This window comes from Arvicanthis niloticus, chromosome 22 (assembly GCF_011762505.2).
Source record: "Arvicanthis niloticus isolate mArvNil1 chromosome 22, mArvNil1.pat.X, whole genome shotgun sequence".
NCBI lineage: Eukaryota > Metazoa > Chordata > Mammalia > Rodentia > Muridae > Arvicanthis > Arvicanthis niloticus.
Window position 1 is genome coordinate 47,461,715 of NC_133429.1, and position 22,724 is coordinate 47,484,438.

The following is a 22,724-nucleotide window of genomic DNA, read 5'->3' on the forward strand; positions in this document are numbered from 1 at the left end:
AACAAAACAAAACAAAAAACCCAGTCTTAGAACTGAAAAGCAGCATAGTTCTCTTGAAAGGGCCTACTGTGTGCCAGCACAGTGAGAACAACAAAAGGCTTCCAGTGGGACATTGCTGTGAAATTTCAACATGTTGGGACCATGGCAAGAAGCTCTGAGAGGAGGGAAGCTAGAAGGAAGGCCTGACAGGATGATTGACAGTCATCTTGCCGCAGGACACTCCTGAGAATGTGGTAGAAACACAGACTCTTAGGTCCATCTTCTTGTGCACACACACCCTGAATAGAACCCCAGTGGGGTAGTACTGTATAACCCTGCCTCAAGAATACCCTCTTCCAGCTCTAATGTTGGCTCAAGCTTGAGCAACTCTGAGGTGGAGAAACCTGGCTTTGAATGCTCTATCAGTGACCACCAAGCCTTCCCAGTCCTAAAGGACAACGGCTTCTCGTCTGAACGCAGTGCACAGACAAACTGCTAGACTCACAGTCATTACCAAACATGAAGAAGCCAATGGGAGATGAGGCTTGGAAAAAAAAAGGAGAGAATAAATGGATACCAATAAAGATCAGAGGGACAGGGACACATTGTAGAAGTCTCTGGAGCCAGGCACAATGCTGAGGGATGCTGTGATTCTTTTCTGAAGCCTCTGTAGCAAACCCGGTTGTTCACACTGCTCCACCATCCAAATCTTGCTTCCTGTTTCTGTGTGGGGTCACCAAGTACAGTAAAGCAAGACGTTGAACCAGGAAGAGATTAAAGTCCTCTTAGGCACCGCAGTTCGAATTATTGTATCAAAGGGCCTTAACTTTGTACCAGTTGCTCTGTATAAGTCACCATGAGTGTGTTTGCTTTCCGGCCCTCCTGGGGGGTGGAGAGGGGCGTGGGTCATTTTCTGGTGCACTGAGGTATGGATTGTCCTTTTCGAGAATGCGTACAGCACGTGTGTGGAGGTCAGGGAACAATCTGCGGACTACAGAGCCGCCATGTAGATCCTAGGGTTCAGAATCAGGTTGTCAGGCCTGACAGCAAGTGCTTTTACCTGCTGAGCCATCTCTCTGGCTTTATTGCATCTAAGTTATTTCACATTAAAATAAGTTTACAGTAACTTCCTCCTTCATCATCCTCTTTTGGAATTCGTTGTCAGCTCCTGTTGGCACAGAGGACCAACGTGACCTTATACCTGAGACCAGAGAAGGGTTGTGTTGTATGTGGCATGAATGGGCTTTTGAGCCAGATTTTGTTTTTCATTTTTAACATGTGTTATACCTGGCAGTCATACAGAGCCCTGATTATTGTGGGGCCGCTGTTAAAATACTGTGTTGTGGCCATCTTTACCCTGCTTGTGATCCAGAAGATAATTATACTTCGTGTTGATCTGGCTTTTAGCTGAAAAGAAGTGACAGTCTTCTCCTCACACTGCCGCTCCCTTGCTGGTTGGCAGCATTAGTTCTTAATCAAGACTCTGTCCAGAAGCTTCTATGGCTGGCCCCCTTACGAGATGGCACAGTGCTCGTGGGCCAGTCTAAACACGTGTGTTCTCTTAATGAAACTTCCTTGTTATCTTGTTCACAGAGGCGAGCAAAGGCTGTTGTTTATTTTCATCTGAGTGAGAGACACAGATTTCGCCTGCCAACTTTTTCTTTTAAAAGAAGTCTGATCCTATGGGGAGTTAGTTGATTCAGCCAAAGTAATTTTCAAGAAGACTCAAGAAAACCTTTTTTTCCCCTTTTTGACTGAGGGTAGGGATGGTGTGTGTGTGTGTGTGTGTGACAAATGTTGGAAACAAGTGCCCTTTAATGTCTTTGGACAATGTTGTGTTTTCATTAATAACTTGTGATTTCTTTATATATGGTGTTAAGCTGGTTGCTTGTAAGCATGGAGATCAGTATTTCCCCGAGCCTGTGCCAGACTGTACCAGTCAATATAATTACTGTGCTGGCATGGTGGTGTTTGCATGGAATGACCAGATTCGGCAGTTGTTAGAGGCAGCAGAAGAGTAGAAATGAAGGGATATAAGTGGGCTTAAACATTCCAAGTACAGAGGCTCTGCAACATTTGAAACATGGTTTCCCATCCTTTCCAAAGGAGAGTGCCTCCTGCACATAGGGTTTTTACAGAGCCAACATTGCATGCCCTGACATATTTGGCCTGGAAGGTCTTGAGTTGCCTTTCATCTGTCGCAATAGGTAGGAGCCAGCCGAACAACTGGCAGATGTTCCTTACTTATCAACGAGCAAGGTTGGTTCAGGAATTCTGGTGTAAAACAAACCTGCTATTCCTGCTCCTCACCAACAGAGACCCTTCCATTCTGAAAGTCCCTTTCCTCACCCTGGAAGTAAATAATCACCATTAAATCCACTTCACAATGTGTGTGAGTGCTTTTGAGACAGTTGTACATTCCGGGAGACCACAGCGAGTGGAAAGTAGAAGCCATCCTGGCCTCAGCTGTATTCTGCTCTTAGTGACTCCACCCGGGGTTTACTGAGTGTCGGATTCAAAGAGCCCATTCCTAGTGTGTGGAGATAGTGCACTCCCCCATTTTTCCAGAAGCTCTGGGCATGCTGAAGTGTTGCTGTTGGTCGTTTCCATCCGAAATGCTTCATACCTGCCATGCAAGAGGGAGTCTCGAATCTCCCAACCAACACCAAACAGGAGAGTAACAGAGTGGATGCAAACTCCTCTGGAGTTGAACTTGGTCCCAGCGCCAGAACTATAGAGTGGGGAATCCCGGCTGTGGAACAACCTCAACGTGCAGGAGGGAACAAGGTCTTGGTTGCACTCTAGTAGTCAGAAGAAGAGAGGTACGTGACCCCTAAACATAACATCTAAGCTCATTGCCATTGCACCAAAGTATCATCTTCTATCTTCTGTATTGATTTGGAAGCTTCACACATGGCTCTCGCATCTATCCGCACCCACCTTTCAGCTGGTTTTGATGTCACCCCATCACTCAGCAGCCCCAGGTCTCTCCCTACAGGAGATCCCATGGCCTAACCTGATTCCCAGGGTCTTCCTGACCTAGGCTCATCTCAGATACTCTGTTCTTTTTTACTTAAGATTTATTATTTTTATTTATGGATATGTGCATATCTGCATGTATATGTTACATGTGTGCATATCTGCGTGTGTATGTTACATGTGTGCATATCTGCATGTGTATGTTACATGTGTGCATATCTACGTGTGTATGTTACATGTGTGCATATCTGCGTATGTATGTTACATGTGTGCATATCTGCGTGTGTATGTTACATGTGTGCATATCTGCGTGTGTATGTTACACGTGTGCAGGCGTCCTCAGGATAAGGTGTTGGATCCAAGGCCTCCAGTTGCAGGGGATGATGATCGCCTTGTTATGGATGCTTGGATCTGAACTCACATCCTCTGGAAGAGTAGCAAGTGGTCTTCACCTGTGGGTTACCTCTTTACTCCCCAGCTTGCTCGCTCTTGAATGTCAACCTTTCTGTCTCTAGCTGTGAGCACTGTATCCTGGCCAGCCAATCATACTCCATTTCCTTAAAAAGACACTCTGCTTCATTCTCTCCTGTTCTAGCAGCTGACTTGTGGCTCTGCTTCTGCTCACAGCAACACTGGCCTGGCCTCCCACTTGCCAGGCTGATTCTGCACCCCTGGACTCTCATCAGTGAGAGTCAAATTTTGCCAACCTTGCCATGCTCTTCCCACCGCCTTTGAGGTGTCTGATGCTTGAGTTTCATCTGTGTCCCTTCCTTCTCAGAGCACCAACCCTACTACTGACCTCTGTCTGTTTCTCCATTTCCCTGCTAGACATGAGACTCTAGGGAAGTCAAGGGCATCTTGATCTTGTTCATAGTTACGTCTCTCTCCTAACCATGGACTTAGAGTAAATATCATCAGAGAAAATTGTTGCGCCATATTTGCCTCTTCATTTTAAGGTGTTTGGCAAAGTTTTCTGGTAGGTGACATTGGCAGCAAAGTGAAGCCATTATTTTTGGACATCGAAAGCCAAGGTTGAAATACCTGAGGCTACTGTTGGTCCTGTGGCCTCTTTGGAAGCTTGAAGAAAGCAACTGTCTTAGGCTCCCCACCAGCCATGCCCCAGAGGTGTGTTTGTCTTGAAGGGACTAATTATAAGTCACCTCAGCAGTGACTTGACGGTGGAACTCTCTGTACCATCAACAAACGGAGGACTAAATATTCCTAGTCTCTGATGGGTTTGTGCGGGGCTAAAACACCCTCCAGGCCTTGTTATTTGGGCAACGGAAAGATGAGATGCCATGTGCGTGTAACATTAGTGCTGGATAAGTAGCTGCTTTTTAATCAAGCACTGCACACATTCGGCCCCAGTATGAATCAGCTGTGGTACTTTCCGATGTGTTGATGAATTTTGGCATTTATCCCTGTTTGGAGAGAAGCTAAGACTGTGCCTGAATTGGACCTTTGTCTTCCACAAGCACTAGTTTAGGACCCATTCACCGAATTGCATTTATTTTGAGAGTTTCAGGTGATATGAGAATTTTTTTTTCATTTTTTAAATGTAGTTACTTCTCTCTTTCTTTTTAAAACCCTCTTTCATTATATAAAGCAAGTTGGTTTTTTTTTTTAAATTATTATTATTATTTGTTTGTTTTCATTTTAAACTGGGACCTATCAGGTGGTAATTCGCCAGTTAGTCTAAGGTAATAAGAAACTCGAATTTGGATTTGATTCAATTCCATTAGGGCAGATTTAAATGTTTGTGATACAGGGGCTATTATCCTGGCAGTTATAAGGGATTTTTGTGCTGGGCAGTGAGGCTGACAAAGAGCACACTGTGCACCCTCCATCTCGAGCGGAGCACTTTCACACTGCAATTTAGGAGCTGTGCAGTTCAGGAAATTGCTGGCTTTGGCTGGACCATGCTTTTACTGCAAGGAAAATTTTACTCGTCACTCAAGTAATTGGCAGTTTTAATACCTTGTTCATAATTACCTTATAAACAAACGAATATATAAACCAAAGGTTGTATGGCTTGTTATCTAATGTGTCGCCTTATTTCGCCAACATGATAGACACCTGGTGGGCCTCCTCCCTCTCCTTACCTCAAAAAACTGACGTGCTCCATTTATTAGGGAAAAAAACTAATAATAACAAAACCAAACACTACACTATTGTTTTCTTTTTGTTGTTGCAAAATAGTGTTTAAGTTTGGGTAGTCTAGCCCCAGACAGCCTGGCCCATACCAGGTGCAGACTCGAAGAGAGATGTGAGAGAGACAGGGGTGGGCTTGGGCATTTCAGCTGCTGGGTGGCTGGAAAGAGGACAGCCTTATGATAGAAACATTGGGCTATGTATTTAAGAGGAAATTTCTGTCCCCCAAATTGTGGTTTTGTTCATCCCTTATACCCTGGCCCTAAGGCCTCTTGGCTTGGCTTGGACTGCCTGCCTCCATCTCCGGGACCTGGAGATTGACTAATTGTCTCACTTGTTACCTCACAGCTAGATCAAGGAGTTTGTGCTCTGGGAAATCCAGATGTGGAAATGGTCAGAGTCAGAGGTCATGGATGACTTGACTCTAAACAAAGTCTGTCAGGGCTTTATGGGAATCCAAGGAACTTGGTAATCTGTGACTTGTATGTGGAACTGCTGATCTTTTTTTTCTTTTTGAACTTTACTATTATCTCAGTTGTTACTTTGTTACCCTGTGTAGGATTTTTTTTTTTTTTTTTTTTTTTTGGAGTTACATTCTCTGATGATTTGAGTCTTAAAGATCAAACAGACAATAACCCTAAAATCCTTAAAGGGAATAGACTCAGGATTTTCACTGCAGTGAGAGAGGCTTTAGAGTGTTGTTTAGAGCCTGGGTCTCTGGAGTCTTCTCTTTACCGTCCTGGAGAAAGCAGCATCTGGCCTTTGCAGTCTCAGGAAGTCAACCTTCTTCTAACTGTAGTGGGTACAGTGCACACAGATCCCTAGAGGTCTGTCTCTTCCAGGAGAGAAGTGCAGATTACAAGGGACCCTCGTTGTCCCTGTGACGATGGATCAGTGAGCCAGTTGGATTTCTACATCAGTTTGAAAACAGAATTTGAACTTTCTTTTGTTGATCATGGTAAGAAGTAGCAGACCTTTCTGAAGGAATATGTACAGTGAGAAATGCCAGATTAATTGCCAGAATACCACTGATGCTTTGTGTTCTGTAAAAGAAACCTGGGATCCACTGGGACCAACCCAGACTTGCTATGTGAGGTAGGTCAGAAGTGGTTGGACTGGTTATGCAAAAAGCCCCAGTTTCCCAACTTTAGATTATATTTGTAAGAGAGAAATTACTTTATAAGTGGATGGTGTAATCTGTGAACTGTATTTAACATAGGTCTTGACACCTAATGTGTGCACCATTGCAGGTCTTGACACCTAATGTGTGCACCATTGTAGATCTTGAAACCTAATGTGTGCCCCATTATTTCTGGTTTCACCATGTTCCAACTCAGTGGCATGAACACGAATTCCTGCCTCCAAGGAGTTTGCAATATGAAAGAGAGTGGTGGTGTGCATGTTATAGTAAGATTCACTGTAAGATTTGAGAGCCCATAAAAGAGGTTTATTTAACCTCTGAGATGGAGAAACATGTCTGATTTACGGTAAGCAACATACATACATGGGGGCTATTTTCTGACTAAGGATCAGATCCTGTGGCTTTTTCTTAGGGTATAAAGAGAAACCCTTGTTAGAGTTGTTCCCAGCTTTTTAACTTTAACATGGTTTCTCCTGCTAAGCAATGGTCTAAAAGTCCATGCTACCACCCAACAGCTGACTGAAACAGATGCTGAGACCCATAGCCCAGCATTGAACAAAGCCTTGGGACTCTTGTGGAAGAATTGGGGGAAGGACTGAGGGCCCTGAAGAGGACAGGGACTCCACAGGAAGACCAACAGAGTCAACTAACCTGGACCCTTAGGGCCCTCCAGAGGCTGAACCACCAACCAAATAACATACCTAGCTGGACCTAGGCCTTTGTGCGCATATGTAGCAGATGTGCAATGTGGTCTGTTGTGGGTTTCCCAACAACTGGAGCAGGGTCTGTCCCTAGAGCTGTTGCCTGTCTGTGGATCCTGTTCTCCTAACTTATCTGCCTTGTCTGGCCTCAGCGGGAGAGGATGCACCTAGTCCTGTAGTGACTTGATGTGATGAGGGAGAGGAGAATACCCAGTGAGGACCTCTACCCTCTCAGAAGAGAAGGGTAAGGGGGTAAGGGGGGCGTATGGAGCATGGGAAGGGGGACCCAGAGGAGGAGAGGAGCAATAGGGACGTAAAGTGAATAAATTGATTAATGGGACAAAAAGTCCATGCTACCTGAACTCATGTGACAGTTGGGCTGGTTTGCATGTTCAGATTGCTCCTGCTTTCAAATAAGATTGTCGCTCAGTGGTAATTAGTATGGTACTAAGTGGCTCTAGTACCCATGCCCATTTGTAAGAATTTAGCTGGACATTTCCCCCATTTGAAACGCAGCAGAAAAGTGGTGGCAATGTTGTCTCATTTGATGTTGTCAGGTACATTGGCTATTGCTCTCTTGAAATATGGATATGATAATAAAGGGATACTTTTGTTGTTGTTATTGTTGTTGTTGTTGTTGTTAGAGACAGTCTTCTTGGCTGACCCAGAACATCTGCCATTGCATCTTTAGTGGTGGCATTAGAAGTGTGTGTTTTTGTGTTCATTGACATGTACTCTGTGTGTGTGTGTGTGTGTACATTTAAAGAACTATATGTAGCCAATGAAGTCTACCATTGTGGTCTACTTTGATCTGTTGTTGAAACTGGTGATGCCAAGAATGTCTTAATTTATCTGTCTTTAGAGACTGTTTGGGTGGTCACCTTCTGGGATACCTTTGTAACACAGAAGACCCAGTTGCTTTTTCTTTGGTATTGAAGCCTCTGGCAACTTAGTAACTTGTTATATAAACAGGGCACTCTCTTTCTAGCCAGGATCTAAAGCAGCCACAGAGTGGTAAGGCTTGGGAGCTGATCCGGCACTGTGGTGTGAGAGTACTGTCTAAAAACACCAAAGAATCAGACTAGGAAACAAGAAGAAATTGGGTTGGCTAAATGTGCCTGCCTACTGCGCAAGCCCGGCCACCTGACCAGCATCCCCAGAGCCTGTGGAGACACAGAAATAGAAGTAAAAAAACTTGACTCCATTAAGTTCTCTTCTGATCTCCACATGTGTAGCTCTGTCCCACTAATAGGAATAATTACACCAAGTTTAAATATATGAGTGTACATATATGTGTTTTAAATACTCATTGTAATATATGTAAACACACACACACATATATATATAATGGGGAACAAGACTATAATAAATAATTATATGTATATATGTATATATGTATTATGGAATGAGGAAGTGTAGCCTGGTGTGCCTACTCTGTGCTAGATGTTTCATTTACAATCTAATAAAACAAGAAGACACAGAAAAATAATTTGAAAGAAAAAAAAGATTCATCAGTTGTGTTTAAAAGCATGACAACTATACATGTTTACTATCCTGTCAGATTGGTGTTAAGAACATTCTTCGTGTGCTCTAATGTGACCTCAGAGCCTACATGACCACGAGGTGTCTGTTTGTCATTGAGAAATATGGTTTGGACCAACTAGTTTTTCACACTTCTGAAGAACAGGTCAGGAATAGGTGGTTTTCATCTCCCTTTGGGTTGTACTGTTGACCGGTTGCCCGGACTGTGTTTTAATTACAGGGCTGGGAACACCATCGACAAAATCCTCCCTGAACAGCTGGAAGCCTTTCAGTCCCTTGAGACTTTGGACCTGAGCAACAACAATATTTCAGAACTTAGAACTGCATTTCCACCCTTACAACTCAAGTATCTGTAAGTGTAAATTACCTCACAGTGAGAATATTGTTCTAAACGGGGGGGGGGGGGGTGGGGGGGGGGGAGAGTTGATTAGAATGTAACTTTCTTGACTTGAATAGATTGAATCTTCTTTCTTACAATTTTGTACCACAATTTAAAAAAAAAAATACTCCAAACTAGGGCATGAATAACAAATTCCACACAAAGTATATATATGAAAGTGTGTGTGTGTGTGTGTGTGTATACACATGTAGCAAATATTTGTCACCTTCAAAGATCTGTCAGTCTTTGCTGTCAGAATACGTGTATTAGTTACTTTACTTGCTCCCTTTACCCAATTCCTGACAAGAAGCCATTTGAGGCGGGGAGGGCTTATTCTGATGGACAGTTCGAGGGCACAGTCTTATGGCAGGGAGGGCATGCTGGGAGAAGTGGCAGGCAGCCCTGTCACATTGTGGTCAGGAAGTCAGGCCAGATTATAGAGCCCTAAGTCCCGCCCTCTGCCCTCTGTGGTCTACTTCCTCTAGCTAGGCCCTACATCCCAAAGGATCTACAACCTTCTGAAAGAGTGCCCCCTTCTGGACAATAAGTGTTAGAACTCATGAACCTACACAGGCCATTTCATATTAAAAGTACTATTTTTTTGGTACTGGATAGGGAGCTCAGGGCTTCTTCACACATACCAGGTGAGCAGTCTGCCAGTGAGCCACATCGCAGCCAATATGTATAAACCTTAATTTGTTCATGGGGGGACTCAGTATTAACAATTTTAAGGATGCACTTATGGTCATCTCTGAGACTCTGGGGGAGTCTCTGCAATGGGGATACCGAAAGCACTTTAACTTCCCAAAGAAGCCTGAGCAAGCCTCTGCTGGCCTTCCAACTCTCAACAGGTATATCAATAGCAACCGAGTTACGACCATGGAGCCGGGGTATTTTGACAATTTGGCGAGCACACTCCTGGTGCTGAAGCTGAACAGGAACCGAATCTCAGCCATCCCGCCCAAGATGTTTAAGTTGCCTCAGCTGCAGCACCTGTAAGTGAACGTAGCCTCATGGCTATCACGCTCTCACGTCTCAGCCTCTGGGGTTTATGTCTGATGCTCACAGTGGGAGAGGAGAAATGTAGAGGCAAGCAGGTGACTGCTCTCCCTTTCATGGCTTAAGTGGTGGAATCTCCTGATTGGGAAAAAGCTTGCCAATTACCTCATGCCAGCTGCTGCCTGACAGGACATGTTAGACAGTGGCTGAAGGAGCAGGGTGATCACTGAATTGCCCCTTCACAAAGGTGTCATTGTGGACCTGGGGGAAACCACAGCGTCTCCCAATGGCTGTGGTTTATGAGAATAATACCAACAACTCCAGGATGCTTTGATAGCCTAAGTGGCAGTAAAGAACTGTCTCGTTAAAAATGGTGGAATGCTGTGTGAACAAGGCTCCCCTAACGGCACTTTTCAGCCTTGACTGCACATTACAGAGACTTGGGGAGCTTTTTAAAACCCCAGAGCCCGGGCTGCACCCTACACCAATTATACTAAAACCTCTAAGGGTTGCAATTCGGGCTTCGAGAACTTTTAAAGCTCCTTAGGTGGTTCTAGTGTTCAGCAGGAATAGAGAGTGCTGCAGCCTGCAGGAAAGTACCAAACTGAACGTTAATTGGGAATGATGGTATAGCTTTGCACACACACGGAGCAAGATTTCCGCGCCACTCCTGGGTAGCCCTCCTGTTTTCCTGGAGTGCTTATCACTTTCATTCTGCATCAACAAAGGATGAAAATCAATTTGTTGACTGCTATCCTGAGTGGACAACAGTTTAAAAATGAGAATCTAATGTGTTTCCTGTGTTATTCCAAAAATATATATTATGTGTTTTACATAGACATTCACTCCCTGTAATAAATTGGAGGGGGAAAATGAAATCCTTGTTAATAAAATGTCTGGGAAATTGAAAACATTCTTGCAGTTTTAGCACTGACTGGGTTCAATGTATTGCAGTGTATGACATGGTTTTATTACCTTTAGAATTTAATTGTCACATGAATTAACGGCTTAATTGTGATGTCCAACACAGTGAGCTGAACAGAAACAAGATTAAGAATGTGGATGGACTCACATTCCAAGGGCTTGGTGCATTGAAGTCTCTGAAACTGCAAAGAAATGGAGTAACAAAGCTGATGGATGGAGCTTTTTGGGGTCTGAGCAACATGGAAATCCTGTAAGTGCGGGTTATCGTAGTTCCCACTCAGATACACTGACCCCCCCCCCAATACTCAATGGACACACGGGGGCTCTCGTTTGAAAAGCCGCATTAAATCCTCATACTATCTAATCATAGTTCTAACTATTTAGTTATGTTTCAGGTGAACTGCATAAATCTTGCTGTTCTCCTTATAAGTACCAAAGCCAAATATCTAGGCACATGAGGGATATGTCATAAGTTGCATGCAGCCAGACATGCTTGTTTTTGAAGAGAGTAGATCTTGAACTCCGGATCCAACCTTGGTTTCTCATTGTACATGCAGGCAGCTGGACCATAACAACCTAACCGAGATCACCAAAGGCTGGCTCTATGGCTTGTTGATGCTGCGGGAACTTCATCTGAGCCAGAACGCCATCAGCAGGATCAGCCCAGATGCCTGGGAGTTCTGCCAGAAACTCAGTGAGCTGTAAGTTGCATTCTATTCTCCTCAGGTTCGAGAGCAGGGATCCTGCTGGAGCATGAGTTTCTTACCACTGATCTGTGAAATTTTCGTAACAAAGTTGCCAAGGCGACAGTAGCTTTCCTGTGTGCCATTGATGCTGTATTTTTGGTTGTGATACATTGAAGCCAACAACATGTTCTTTGCAGTTCTGCGTGGAGTTGACAAAAGTAGTCATTGTTTCATGGACTACTTATTTAATTTTAATTACTGGGATTAGAAGTAATGTTTACCTGGATACTGTAAGGCAGAATGTTAAAACAAGATTATTGTAGTTACTTATTACCCTTCTTTTAGAAAACAGATTATTATGTTGAATGGAAAGATAAAAGATTTCTTCTTGTTGTTGTTGTTCTTTGCAGAGACCTGACTTTCAACCACTTATCGAGGCTAGATGATTCCAGCTTCCTTGGCCTAAGCTTACTAAATGCCCTCCACATTGGGAATAACAAAGTCAGCTACATTGCTGATTGTGCCTTCCGGGGGCTTTCCAGTTTAAAGACTTTGTAAGTTACACATTTTGCTCTTGGTACACAAGCCTAATTGGTTCCTAACTGTGCCCACTTTTCTCCCAGCAGATTTCCTTTGGTGCTGAGGAAATGTGTACAGCCTTAAAAGTGGGCTCTTAATCTTTCCCAGAGCAGTCTGATTAGAATAGATCCATTTCAGCCATGTGTGTTTCTTAAAGGAATTTTAGAAGGACGCTGATCAGCCTGCCCAGTGATTGCAGCTTCCCTCCTTCATAGCATCGCTAGGAAGTTCAGAACTGCTAGAGAAAAAAAATAATTTTTAAAGTCCACTATTTTTTTTCTTTATAAAGTATAGATTACAAATAAGCCAGAGCAAAGAGGACGATAGAAAGGCCCTTACGGGAGCTGAGTGTTTATTCTTCTGGTTCTCACCCCCTGATTTCTGTCCTAAGGACGAAAAGTATTGGATTAACTGACCTCTTGAAACATCTCTCCAAACGTTAATTTAGTGCTGTGCCATTGGCTTCGGGATTTTGCACTTAGAAACCTGCGCTCTGTTCCATCTGAACTATTACAGAGCTCATGGGAAAACATGCCACATGCTTTGTTTGGCTCATATCGGTCTTTGTGATGGGCACTTGGTTTTAAAACTTAATGTATTTTTCAAGTTGTTCAAGACTTGAGAGTTCAGCCATCTTCGTAGAAGACTTAACAGGGCCAGGGTTACCGTCTCAGTTTGGGAGAAAGTTTTAATAAATGTTGAGTGAGGGTTCAGGATGCAAAGAGGCACCTTGGAGAACTGCCTTTCTTCTTCTGAACTGGGTGAAGGTGGGGGATTAGGAGGACTTGGTTACAAAGGGCACACCACCTGGGTAGCGTCTGAGGTTTCTGAAAAGTATCTCTAAAGAGAATATTTTGTTTTCCGTAGGGACCTGAGGAACAATGAAATTTCATGGACCATCGAAGACATGAACGGAGCATTCTCTGGGCTGGACAAATTGAGGCAACTGTGAGTGTAATTTTTCTCCTCTATGACTTAAAATTGCTGTCTTGATTGACGTCTGATCCATCAGGTGACATCATAGGGTCAGTGGTAAGTATGGCATGTGCTTGTGCCCTTGGTCCCTCTCCCGAGAGAGTGGTATTGTTCATGACGTGTGCATATCAATTAGCTTTTCTTCCTTCTTTGGATGAAAGGAAGAAAATTCAATCCTGGGACTTGTGTAGCGACTCCTTTTGAGATCCAGACAAGCACTTGGCACATTAGGAATGGTCACTGTGTAAGAATGAGTGTCTTTATGCCAGCATTTAGAAGGACTTCACATTATGCTATAGTCTCGAGCTCTCAACTGAGTCGACTGTTCATCGGTCACGCTGCATCAGGGTCCAGAAGGGATGCAAACACTGTGCTTCGCAGTGAGATGGTCTTGTAGATTGCTCTGCTTTCAGTTGATGATGAAGGGCATTTATAGAGAAGAGGTGGGAGCAAGCCGCACTGGGCAGTGTGATCCCCAGAGAAACTTACATAGCACCTGTATTTGCTGAGTGTACTGATGACTCTCCTATTGCTGTGATAAAATCTGATCAAAAGAAACTTAAGAGTTTATTTTGGCTTTCCTACCACCTCGAACAACTAGCTGTTCATGGTGGTAGGAAAGCCAAGGAGGCCATTGGCAGCAGGAAGCTGAGAGACCACATCTCTGCTGCACACACAGAAAGCAGAGTGAGCTGGAAGTGGTGCCGGACTATAAACTCTCAAAGCCCAACCCCAGTGACGTACTTCCTCCAGCAAGGCTTTGTAGCCTAAGCCTTCTATAGCAGTTCTGCGAGCTGGGGACCACACATCCAAATACATGAGCCCACTGGGGGTGGGGTGGGGGCACTTCCTAGTGAAGCTCCTACATAGACGTGTCTGTTGAGTTCTTTGAGACCCATGTTAGATAATGTTACTGAACAAGATGCCAAGAGTCCAATATTTCAAGTCACACTGCTTAATTCAAGACAATAGTATTGAGCACAAATGAAAATAGTCCTTTTTACGAGAGTCCTGCTCCTAAAATGGCCTTTTAAGGTAAAAAAAACGTGATTATACCTCTTTCCACCCCGGCAGAATTCTCCAGGGAAACCGGATTCGATCTATTACCAAAAAGGCCTTCGCTGGATTGGACACATTGGAACACCTGTGAGTAGCTGGAATTTAGTTCTCCTAAGGGTGACCCAGGAGGGGTTTCTGTTTATACAACAGTTGTAACAACATTCTCCTCACCCAGGAAAAGCCATTTATACATCTACCTGTCATCTTGCTTTCTGTCTACCAATTTACCCGTGTGCTTTCTTAGGATATAGTCTGGCTATATGTATACACATACATTATACATATATACATACATACATACACACACACACACACACACACACACACACACACACATATATATATATATTACTTAACAAGAGTACTGTTCAGTAGCTGCTGCTATCATTTTTAAAAGTTAACTAGAATCCCTGAAGATTCACGGATTCTGTTTGTTTCCATGTTAAGATGTGTAAAGAACAAGATATCCTTGAGAGTACCATGGTGGAGATTTAAGGGTGGATGACTGTATCTCAACAAATCTCTGTTGCTATAATTGCTTGATCTAAAATGTATAGCTTAGCTTTCTGTTCCTCTCCCTGATCTGCACTCATCAATTGCGGACTGCCAGGGAAACAGGAGGTCAGGCTCCCTCTGGCTTCACAGAGCTCCTAGATCCCGTTAGCCATCCCCCCCATAGCCTATATCCCTTTAGCCCTTGATTACTCCAGTCATTGTCCCGAGTCCATGCTGGTCTGAGGAACCTTTGGCATACATTTTTTTGAAATGAGATTTCCAGGCGGAGGGTTCTCAGCTACTTAAAGAAGACACTTAATATTACGACAGCTGACCCAACTAACTATTAGTTTCCTATTTGGATAGCCAAATCACAGTGTAAGTTAGAACATGCTTGCTTTATTGAGGAATGCTTGTAGCCAGCAGTTTTCCTATGTGTTAACTTGGACACATGTTATCATTTAAGTGAACATTTGGGCTGTACCTCACCAGGACTGTGTATTTGGGTGTAATCTGTCTGTTGGGTACCTAGCGGGCATCTCCCCACACTGTACCAGTCGTTTGGAGAGAGACATGGATTGCCAGGCCCACCTAGGACAGTGGATCAGTGGGAAATTGCAGAATGAGTCTGCAAAACTGAGCGCCACAGCGTCAAGCCAGGATTGCTGTTACTGAAACAGATTGTTTTCAAAGGAAAACTAGCCAAAGGGTTTGTCAGCTGGCCCGTTCCATTTCTGGGAAAGTGGAATTAGTGGATCAGCAGAGCGTTAAGCTCTGCTTCAATTTTCTTTAACCTTCCCTGACTCTCGCAAACTCTTTCCTTATCCAAGTCTGGCACTTTTAGTCTTCGTTTTCCATTTCTATGTGCCTCATTCAAAATCCCCTTTGTATGCTGTGAACCGCGGGGGTCGTGGGAGGACTGTAACCATTGTGGCTAGTAGATGAATTAGAACTGCTATAAAGGACCAGTTAAAAATAAAGCCAACACAAAATGTCCTCCCATTTTATAGATGTCCTGCCTGAAACATTATTTGCTTTAATAAATACATCTCTCTGAACATTGCTGCCTGTGCAGCAGTGAGCTCTGTGTGACAGAATCAGGGTGGAGTCAAAACTAATAGGCTCAAGAACCTTCTTCCCCTTTCATGCTAAGCTGCGTAGTAAAGCCATCGTTAACTGGGTTGCTTTAGGGATACCAACGGCAATGTATTCTAAGTCACTCCACAACGATGTTTCCTAGGATGTACTCTTAATTAATAGTGGATTTGAATAACAAGAAAGTAATGCAGCAGGCAGATCAGCTGGAGCTCTGAAGAGTGGATGCCCTGGGAGGGTGACACAAATAACTTCTTCCCTGTAACAGGACCAGTCTCTGGGTGCCTTGGTCGGAGCTTTGTGAGGGGCTCCTCTGTGTTTGTTTCATTTACACAATTCAATTGAAGTATTTGGTTGGTGAATGGGGATGGGTAGTAGGGTGTGGCCCAGGCCTTAAGGACACACCCTGGCCATAGTTCACTGATGGGTTTGATTTATTGTTTTCCAGTGACCTGAGTGGAAATGCAATCATGTCTCTGCAAAGCAATGCATTTTCCCAAATGAAGAAACTTCAGCAACTGTAAGTTTTCCCTTTTCCATCCCCAAGGGGAACCGTCACATGATTCGACATCTACAAAAAGTGTCTAGCACATTCTTGACATTATTAATGGTTATACCGGGAAACAAGGGGAGCGGGCCATTTTTTTCCCTCAGTTGCAACTGGAATTTCTTTTTCTGTTTTGAATTTGCAGCTTAAATTTGTGAGACCATATATAGTATGGTTCCTAAATATAGTTCTCGTTTTCTACTAGCTAGGAATTTCTGATGTATCGGTACTTATTCCTCAGTGGGACAATAAGAACAGCAAAGACCAAGGGCCCTGCTAGCTCAGTTTCTTGCATTTACGGTAGACTATAGGATATTTACAACATCATGCAGTCAGTTTCCAAATCCCCTACTTGGCTCATATTTTACGTACGTTTGATTTACATTTAGAAATACGAAACAAACCGAATGTAATTTCTCTCCTCAGGCATTTAAACACGTCGAGCCTTTTGTGTGATTGCCAGCTAAAATGGCTCCCACAGTGGGTGGCAGAGAACAACTTTCAGAGCTTCGTAAATGCCAGTTGTGCCCACCCTCAGCTGTTGAAAGGGAGAAGCATTTTTACCGTCAGCCCAGATGGCTTTGTGTGTGGTGAGTAAAACATCCTCCTTGATTTTTCTTTTTATTAATTCTCTTCTATTTCCCACTCCTTTTGTCCAAATAGTGGTTTTGAAGAGATCTGTGTTCTCTTAATAAGCTTTTCCTTTTCTGCTGAGGTACATGAAGTGGGTCTATAGTCTGCTGCTTGTTAAAGTTTTACAGATGTTTGTGGAGTTTTCGTGTTTGTTTTAGCATCAGCGTGGTTTGCTGGCAGGAAGGAAACTGGAGTTTGAAAGAGTCGGCCCAGCTCTCCTTCACCTCACTTCCCCCACCTTCCTGCGTGGAGACCCTTACTGGGTTTTGGTACCACTTCTGGAAATGGCATAGGCACCTTTGTTGTGATACTGAATTGAGGCTTGCTCTCCTGATTTAAGAGACTGCTGGGAAAACTGTAGTTCCCAGTAGTAGCTTTCAAAGGGTCCCTGGACCTGGGAGCTGCATTTGTCTCTGTGTTAGTGGCAATCATACCTGGGGTCTTTTGTGTGCTCTACCACTGAGTTGCACCACCAGCTCCCCACCCATCACCCTTTTCTTTGTTTTTCAATTTTTGAGGTGGGGGGGGCTCTTAGTGAATAACCTTGACCTCTCTTTATAGTCCAGCCTTCTAAGTAGGTGAAGTCATAACTCTGAGTTACCTCCCAGCCCAGGCAACTTGAAAACTTACTAATTGCCATTTGCCCCCTTTTAAAAACCAGTATGCTTGTCTTTTAAAAATTATAAATTCATGTAATTATAAATTATAAATTCATAAAATCACAAATTCATAAATTCATACATATATATGTGTACTCGTTCTTTCTCAGACCTTCCCCCACCCCTGAGCTCCCTTCTTTTAGAATCCAGCTCCAAGTTCTGTGTCTTTTTGGTGGCCCACCATGTTTAACCAGTGTAGTCTGTGTGAGCATGGATGGGTGAATTATTTACTTGTGAAAGGACAGTGCAGCGTAGCGCGTGACTCCCCACCCCTCAGTAACCATTAGCTGCCTATAGCTCTCAAGGAGGGGTAGGGCCATCAGTGTGCTCCTCCTGCAAACAAGATAGAAATACTGATGGGCTGGTCTTGTGGTACTTTGGGGCAGTTTGCTTTCTGCTCTTTAACCCTGGTGTTTTTTTGAGAGGCCTGTGGGAAAACAAATCAGTAACTAAGTAGCTAAGGAGTTAGGGCTGCTGAGACATTAACTGTTGATGGGCAAAGCATTAGGACGAATGGCAGGTCTGAATCTGTTGCAGACAACTTAAAGATCCATTGTCTTAGCAATCACAAGTCTCGCTATTTGAAATCCACCCAGAGTTCTTGTGGCAAGTTAGGAACAGACCACGGTTTAAAAAAAAAAAAATACAGTTTTCATCTCTGATTCAGCTTTCTGTTAGTTCCTCTTCCAGGGAAACCTTTACAAAAATAAATGTGTTTATAAAACATGAAATCTAAATTTCCTTAAATTTAAGCACATGTGAGAAGATCCTACAGACCCACATTTTATACATTTAAGTGTGACTGAACACTGCTTTGCCTATATATACATATAATATTGTATATACACATACCTGTATATATTATGTTGTGTGTATAATCATGTATTGTACATAGCACATAGCACATTTAATATATTGTATATCATCATGTAATATAGCAATATATTTTCTAGGTTGCAGGATTCAATGGTGTCAGCAAGTTTTTGGAAAGAAAATCTCTGATATAGGCTTTGCATGCAAGTAAGCTTTTGGCAGTCATCCACAAGGGCCCCCATTAATTCCTTCTCTATGCCTTTACCTCCCAGTCTCCCAGTTCTTTGGCCTGGATATATGAACGCTACGTACTATGAGACAAACCCATACACATTGCCCGTAGTGCTTGTCCTTTTCTTTCCTTCTCCATTGTGAATCAGAACACTGATGTGTGGGACGGAAACCCACACAGAAGAAGCTGTCCTATTTAACAACCCACAGGCATAGGGTAGAAAGCTGGCAGCCAAGCCATGGCCAGAGCGGCACTTTGCTCCTGGCCCTGAAAGCTTGTGTTTTCTGATTAGCCAAAAGTCCATATTGGGAGATCTGGCAGCTTCCTCCAGGGTTTATGAAGACCATCTCTGAGAAACTGAAGTTCAAAAAAAAAGGTAACTCTTTCAAAAAGTAACAGGGAACTAAAAATAACTGTGTAGAATGAGAGTCACCCGGCTCTAATTACAATGTAGCCCTGACAGGCTGTGCCGCAGTGTGATTGATGGACTGACCAGCTTCAGGCTGGAGCAGAGTGCCAGCCTGCAGTGCTTTCCCACTTGTTCTATTTATTTTGGGCTATTTTGTTTGTTTGCTTGCTTTTTGTTCATTCAGTGCTGTCTTTTCTTAATTTGTTTATGCATGTGTGCGCCTGTCTATTGGTGCACTGTGTCTGTGCAAGTGCCTATAGGGCCAGAAGAGGAATAAGAACCCCAGGAGCTGGAGTTACAGACAATTAGAAGGTGCTGAGAACCAAACCTAGGTCCTTTGCAGGCACAGCCAGTTACCGTCATGATGATACGAGTTAGGATTGTTTGCCATTGCTGTCTGCCTGCATATGTTTTACTTTATGTTTTTGATGGCAAGTCTGGCCAAAGGGTTGCAGTAGTTGAGAATAACATTCAAAGACCATCTTTGAGCCTGGAGGTGTTTAAGCTGCTTTTCTGTCTTCCTTAAAAAAAATATTCTTGCTGGGTAGTTGTAGTATAGACCTTTAATCCCAGCACTCTAGAGTCGAGGCAGCAGATCTATGTGAATTTGAGGCCATCTTGGTCTGACAACCAGAGCTGCATAGTGAGATTCTGTCTTAAAAACAACAACAACAACAACAAATCAAAGAAAACCCATACCAAACCAAAACAAAAATATATATGTGTGTGTGTGCACGTGCATTTTATATATACATTATATATAATATATATGTATGTAATGTGTATATGTAACATAAATATATATGCTATGATGTATACTACATATATAATATGTGTATGTATGTATATGTATGTGTATATATATAAGATGCATATATATGTGTGTATATATATTATATAAAACTTATACTGGAACATACATAATCAAACATAAGAATATATGCATACATATATGTATATATTCACATACAGGTGTACATACATGTAAATATGTACACATATGTGTATATTTATATGCCTATACATACATGTATGTATATATGTATTCTTATGTTTAATGGTAATTAACATGGTAATTATATATGTGCATGGGATACATTGTGACAGATCAGTGCAAGATCAGGCTACTGGTGGACCCATCACCACAAATTTAAATCATTTCCTTAGGCTGGGAGTATTGCATAGCCCCTCCACAGGCTCCTGAAATAGTCAAGTCACACTACCTCACTCATTTAAATGGGGTCTAGGTCCTCCATGACTTCTTACCAGCTACTGTGCTTATACAGAACACCAGACACGTGGCATAAACCTTTATGATCATTTCAGGGTAACACTTTTCTCATGTAAATAATGATGGAAACTTTGTCCTCATTGGACAGTTTACAGATGCACATTCTCTCCTGGTTGTCGCTCATCCCTGGGTCAGCTGCGATGTCTGTAAAACCCAGGCAGGGGATCAACCGTAGCTGCCGAGACTCTTCCCGGTGTTGGCGTCCGAGCGCCGGTGTACTCCCAGGCCCTCACGTCATTTGTTTCCTCCTTTCCATTTTAAACAGATGATTTTCCCAAACCCCAGATCACAGTCCAGCCGGAAACGCAGTCGGCAATAAAGGGCTCCGACGTGAGTTTTACCTGCTCGGCCGCTAGCAGCAGCGACTCCCCTATGACATTCGCTTGGAAAAAGGACAACGAAGCACTTCAGGATGCTGAAATGGAGAACTACGCACACCTCCGGGCCCAGGGAGGAGAGCTGATGGAGTACACCACCATCCTGAGGCTGCGCAATGTGGAATTCACCAGCGAGGGGAAGTACCAGTGTGTCATCTCCAACCACTTCGGTTCGTCATACTCCATGAAAGCCAAGCTCACCATCAGCAGTGAGTAATCCACTCTCCACCGCTGTTAGGAGACAGCCATACTGCCTGTCCGCTCTCTGCTCCCCCCCACCCCCACCCCCTCACTTTTCTTTCTAATGGTTTCCCACCCAGCTCCTTCCCCCATCTCTGGATACACAGAATCACTGTTGGTGATTATTTTTATCTCACTAAATGTAGCAGGTTGAACCAGCATTAAAATGAACCAGACGCTTTTCTCTCTCTGGGACACTGGGTATATTTTTATGTGAAGGGCCACAGGGTATATTTTTAAAGCATATGGCATTAACTGAGCTCTGGATGTGAATCCTGCCACTCCTGGTATATAGTTATGTGACTCTCAGCAGCTGACTTACCCTCTTCCCTGTATCTTTTGACTTAGAGATGGGGCTGGAGGGAAGGCTCAGTGGTTAAGAGCACTAGCTATTCGTCCAAAGAAGCTGTGTTCAATCCCCATCCTCCACAGAGCAGCTTCCAATGGTTTGTAACTCTGGTTCCAGAGGATCTGACACCCTCAGACAGATGTGCAGACAAAAACACAATATACCTAAGAAAACATGTAGATACTAAGTGTCACTTCATAGAAAGGCCATGATTCATAGATGAGATAGCATGTGTGTCAGGGGCTTGGTGGTGTGCCTTGGCGTTTGGGTAGTGCTCAGTGAGGCATTTATAGCAGCCATCATTAATAAGCAGTAGCCCTGTAGCATCGTTTGCACTGCAGGCAGGCATACAATCCTACAATTCTGAGATTGTATTTTGGATGCTCCCGCTTTATCACTCTAACCGCTGGTGTCTGCCTGGTAGAAGATTTAGGAGATGATTCATTACTGAATTCATTCAGCAGCCAGTTGCCAAGGCCTGGCACACAGGAGAAGGTAGAGGGTAGAATAGGATGAAGGCACAAAATGTTAGTTCCTGCAGGACTGGAAAGAAATAGATGACAGGAATGTTCACAGTACAGAGAGATGAAGCGATTTGCCCAAGATCTCACACTTAATTATTGAGAAAACTCAAATGTGGCCAGAGAATGTCAGGAGGCTCTTCATCTGAGGACCTTGTGACCCTGTGTCATCCTGACTCCATCACACCTGTGCCTGTGTAAATTTCATTTCTGTGGCTGTCTTTGAGTTAGAAAGAATCCTTTCTTACTGGAGCCAGCCATCTCTGTGAACACCTGGGAGGAGGAGTGACGTCACACCCACGCTACCTTTGTGATTGAGCACCTGGGAAGAGGACCTACCTCACGAATACATTGCTTTTGTGATTTCAGTGTTGCCTTCCTTTACCAAGACCCCCATGGACCTCACCATTCGTGCTGGGGCCATGGCCCGCCTGGAGTGTGCTGCCGTGGGACACCCCGCCCCACAGATAGCCTGGCAGAAGGATGGAGGCACAGACTTCCCTGCTGCCCGGGAGAGACGTATGCACGTGATGCCTGAGGACGATGTCTTCTTCATAGTGGACGTGAAGATCGAGGACATTGGGGTGTACAGCTGCACAGCTCAAAACAGTGCCGGGAGTGTCTCTGCCAATGCAACCTTGACTGTGCTAGGTGAGGCAGGTTCTTAAGACTCCAAGACGATCTTAAATGCCCTAACTCACCCAGACCTCCATGCTAGGAGCTGCTAGAGGACGTGCAGGGGGTGGAGGTGAAGAGCCAGAAAGCTCTACCTTCAAAAAACAACCTCTGTGTAGCTCTGAATCCAGGGACATATTACACATTCATGTCTGTAGCCAGGGAGATGAATCTGCCCCCTTGACTCCAAGTACAATCTTCAGGCTTACCCTTGTGCACAGGGATTATTCACAACCATTGGTCATTTTGGTGTTATAAAAAATATTTGAGAAGGTTTCTATAGCTACATTGGGA

At 43.7% G+C, this 22,724-nt stretch overlaps 1 protein-coding gene across 1 annotated transcript in view; it reads left to right on the forward strand.

Annotated features, from left to right (window-relative positions):
* Positions 1-22,724, forward strand: part of Lrig3 (leucine rich repeats and immunoglobulin like domains 3) — a 48,977-nt gene that overhangs the window by 19,954 nt on the left and 6,299 nt on the right. The window contains exons 4-14 of the mRNA XM_076920388.1: positions 8,714-8,845; positions 9,724-9,867; positions 10,902-11,045; positions 11,353-11,496; positions 11,892-12,035; positions 12,928-13,008; positions 14,110-14,181; positions 16,133-16,204; positions 16,658-16,821; positions 20,534-20,854; positions 22,125-22,406. Coding sequence (XP_076776503.1) covers positions 8,714-8,845; positions 9,724-9,867; positions 10,902-11,045; positions 11,353-11,496; positions 11,892-12,035; positions 12,928-13,008; positions 14,110-14,181; positions 16,133-16,204; positions 16,658-16,821; positions 20,534-20,854; positions 22,125-22,406 — 1,700 coding nt within the window. The remainder of the gene's footprint in view (positions 1-8,713; positions 8,846-9,723; positions 9,868-10,901; positions 11,046-11,352; positions 11,497-11,891; positions 12,036-12,927; positions 13,009-14,109; positions 14,182-16,132; positions 16,205-16,657; positions 16,822-20,533; positions 20,855-22,124; positions 22,407-22,724) is intronic.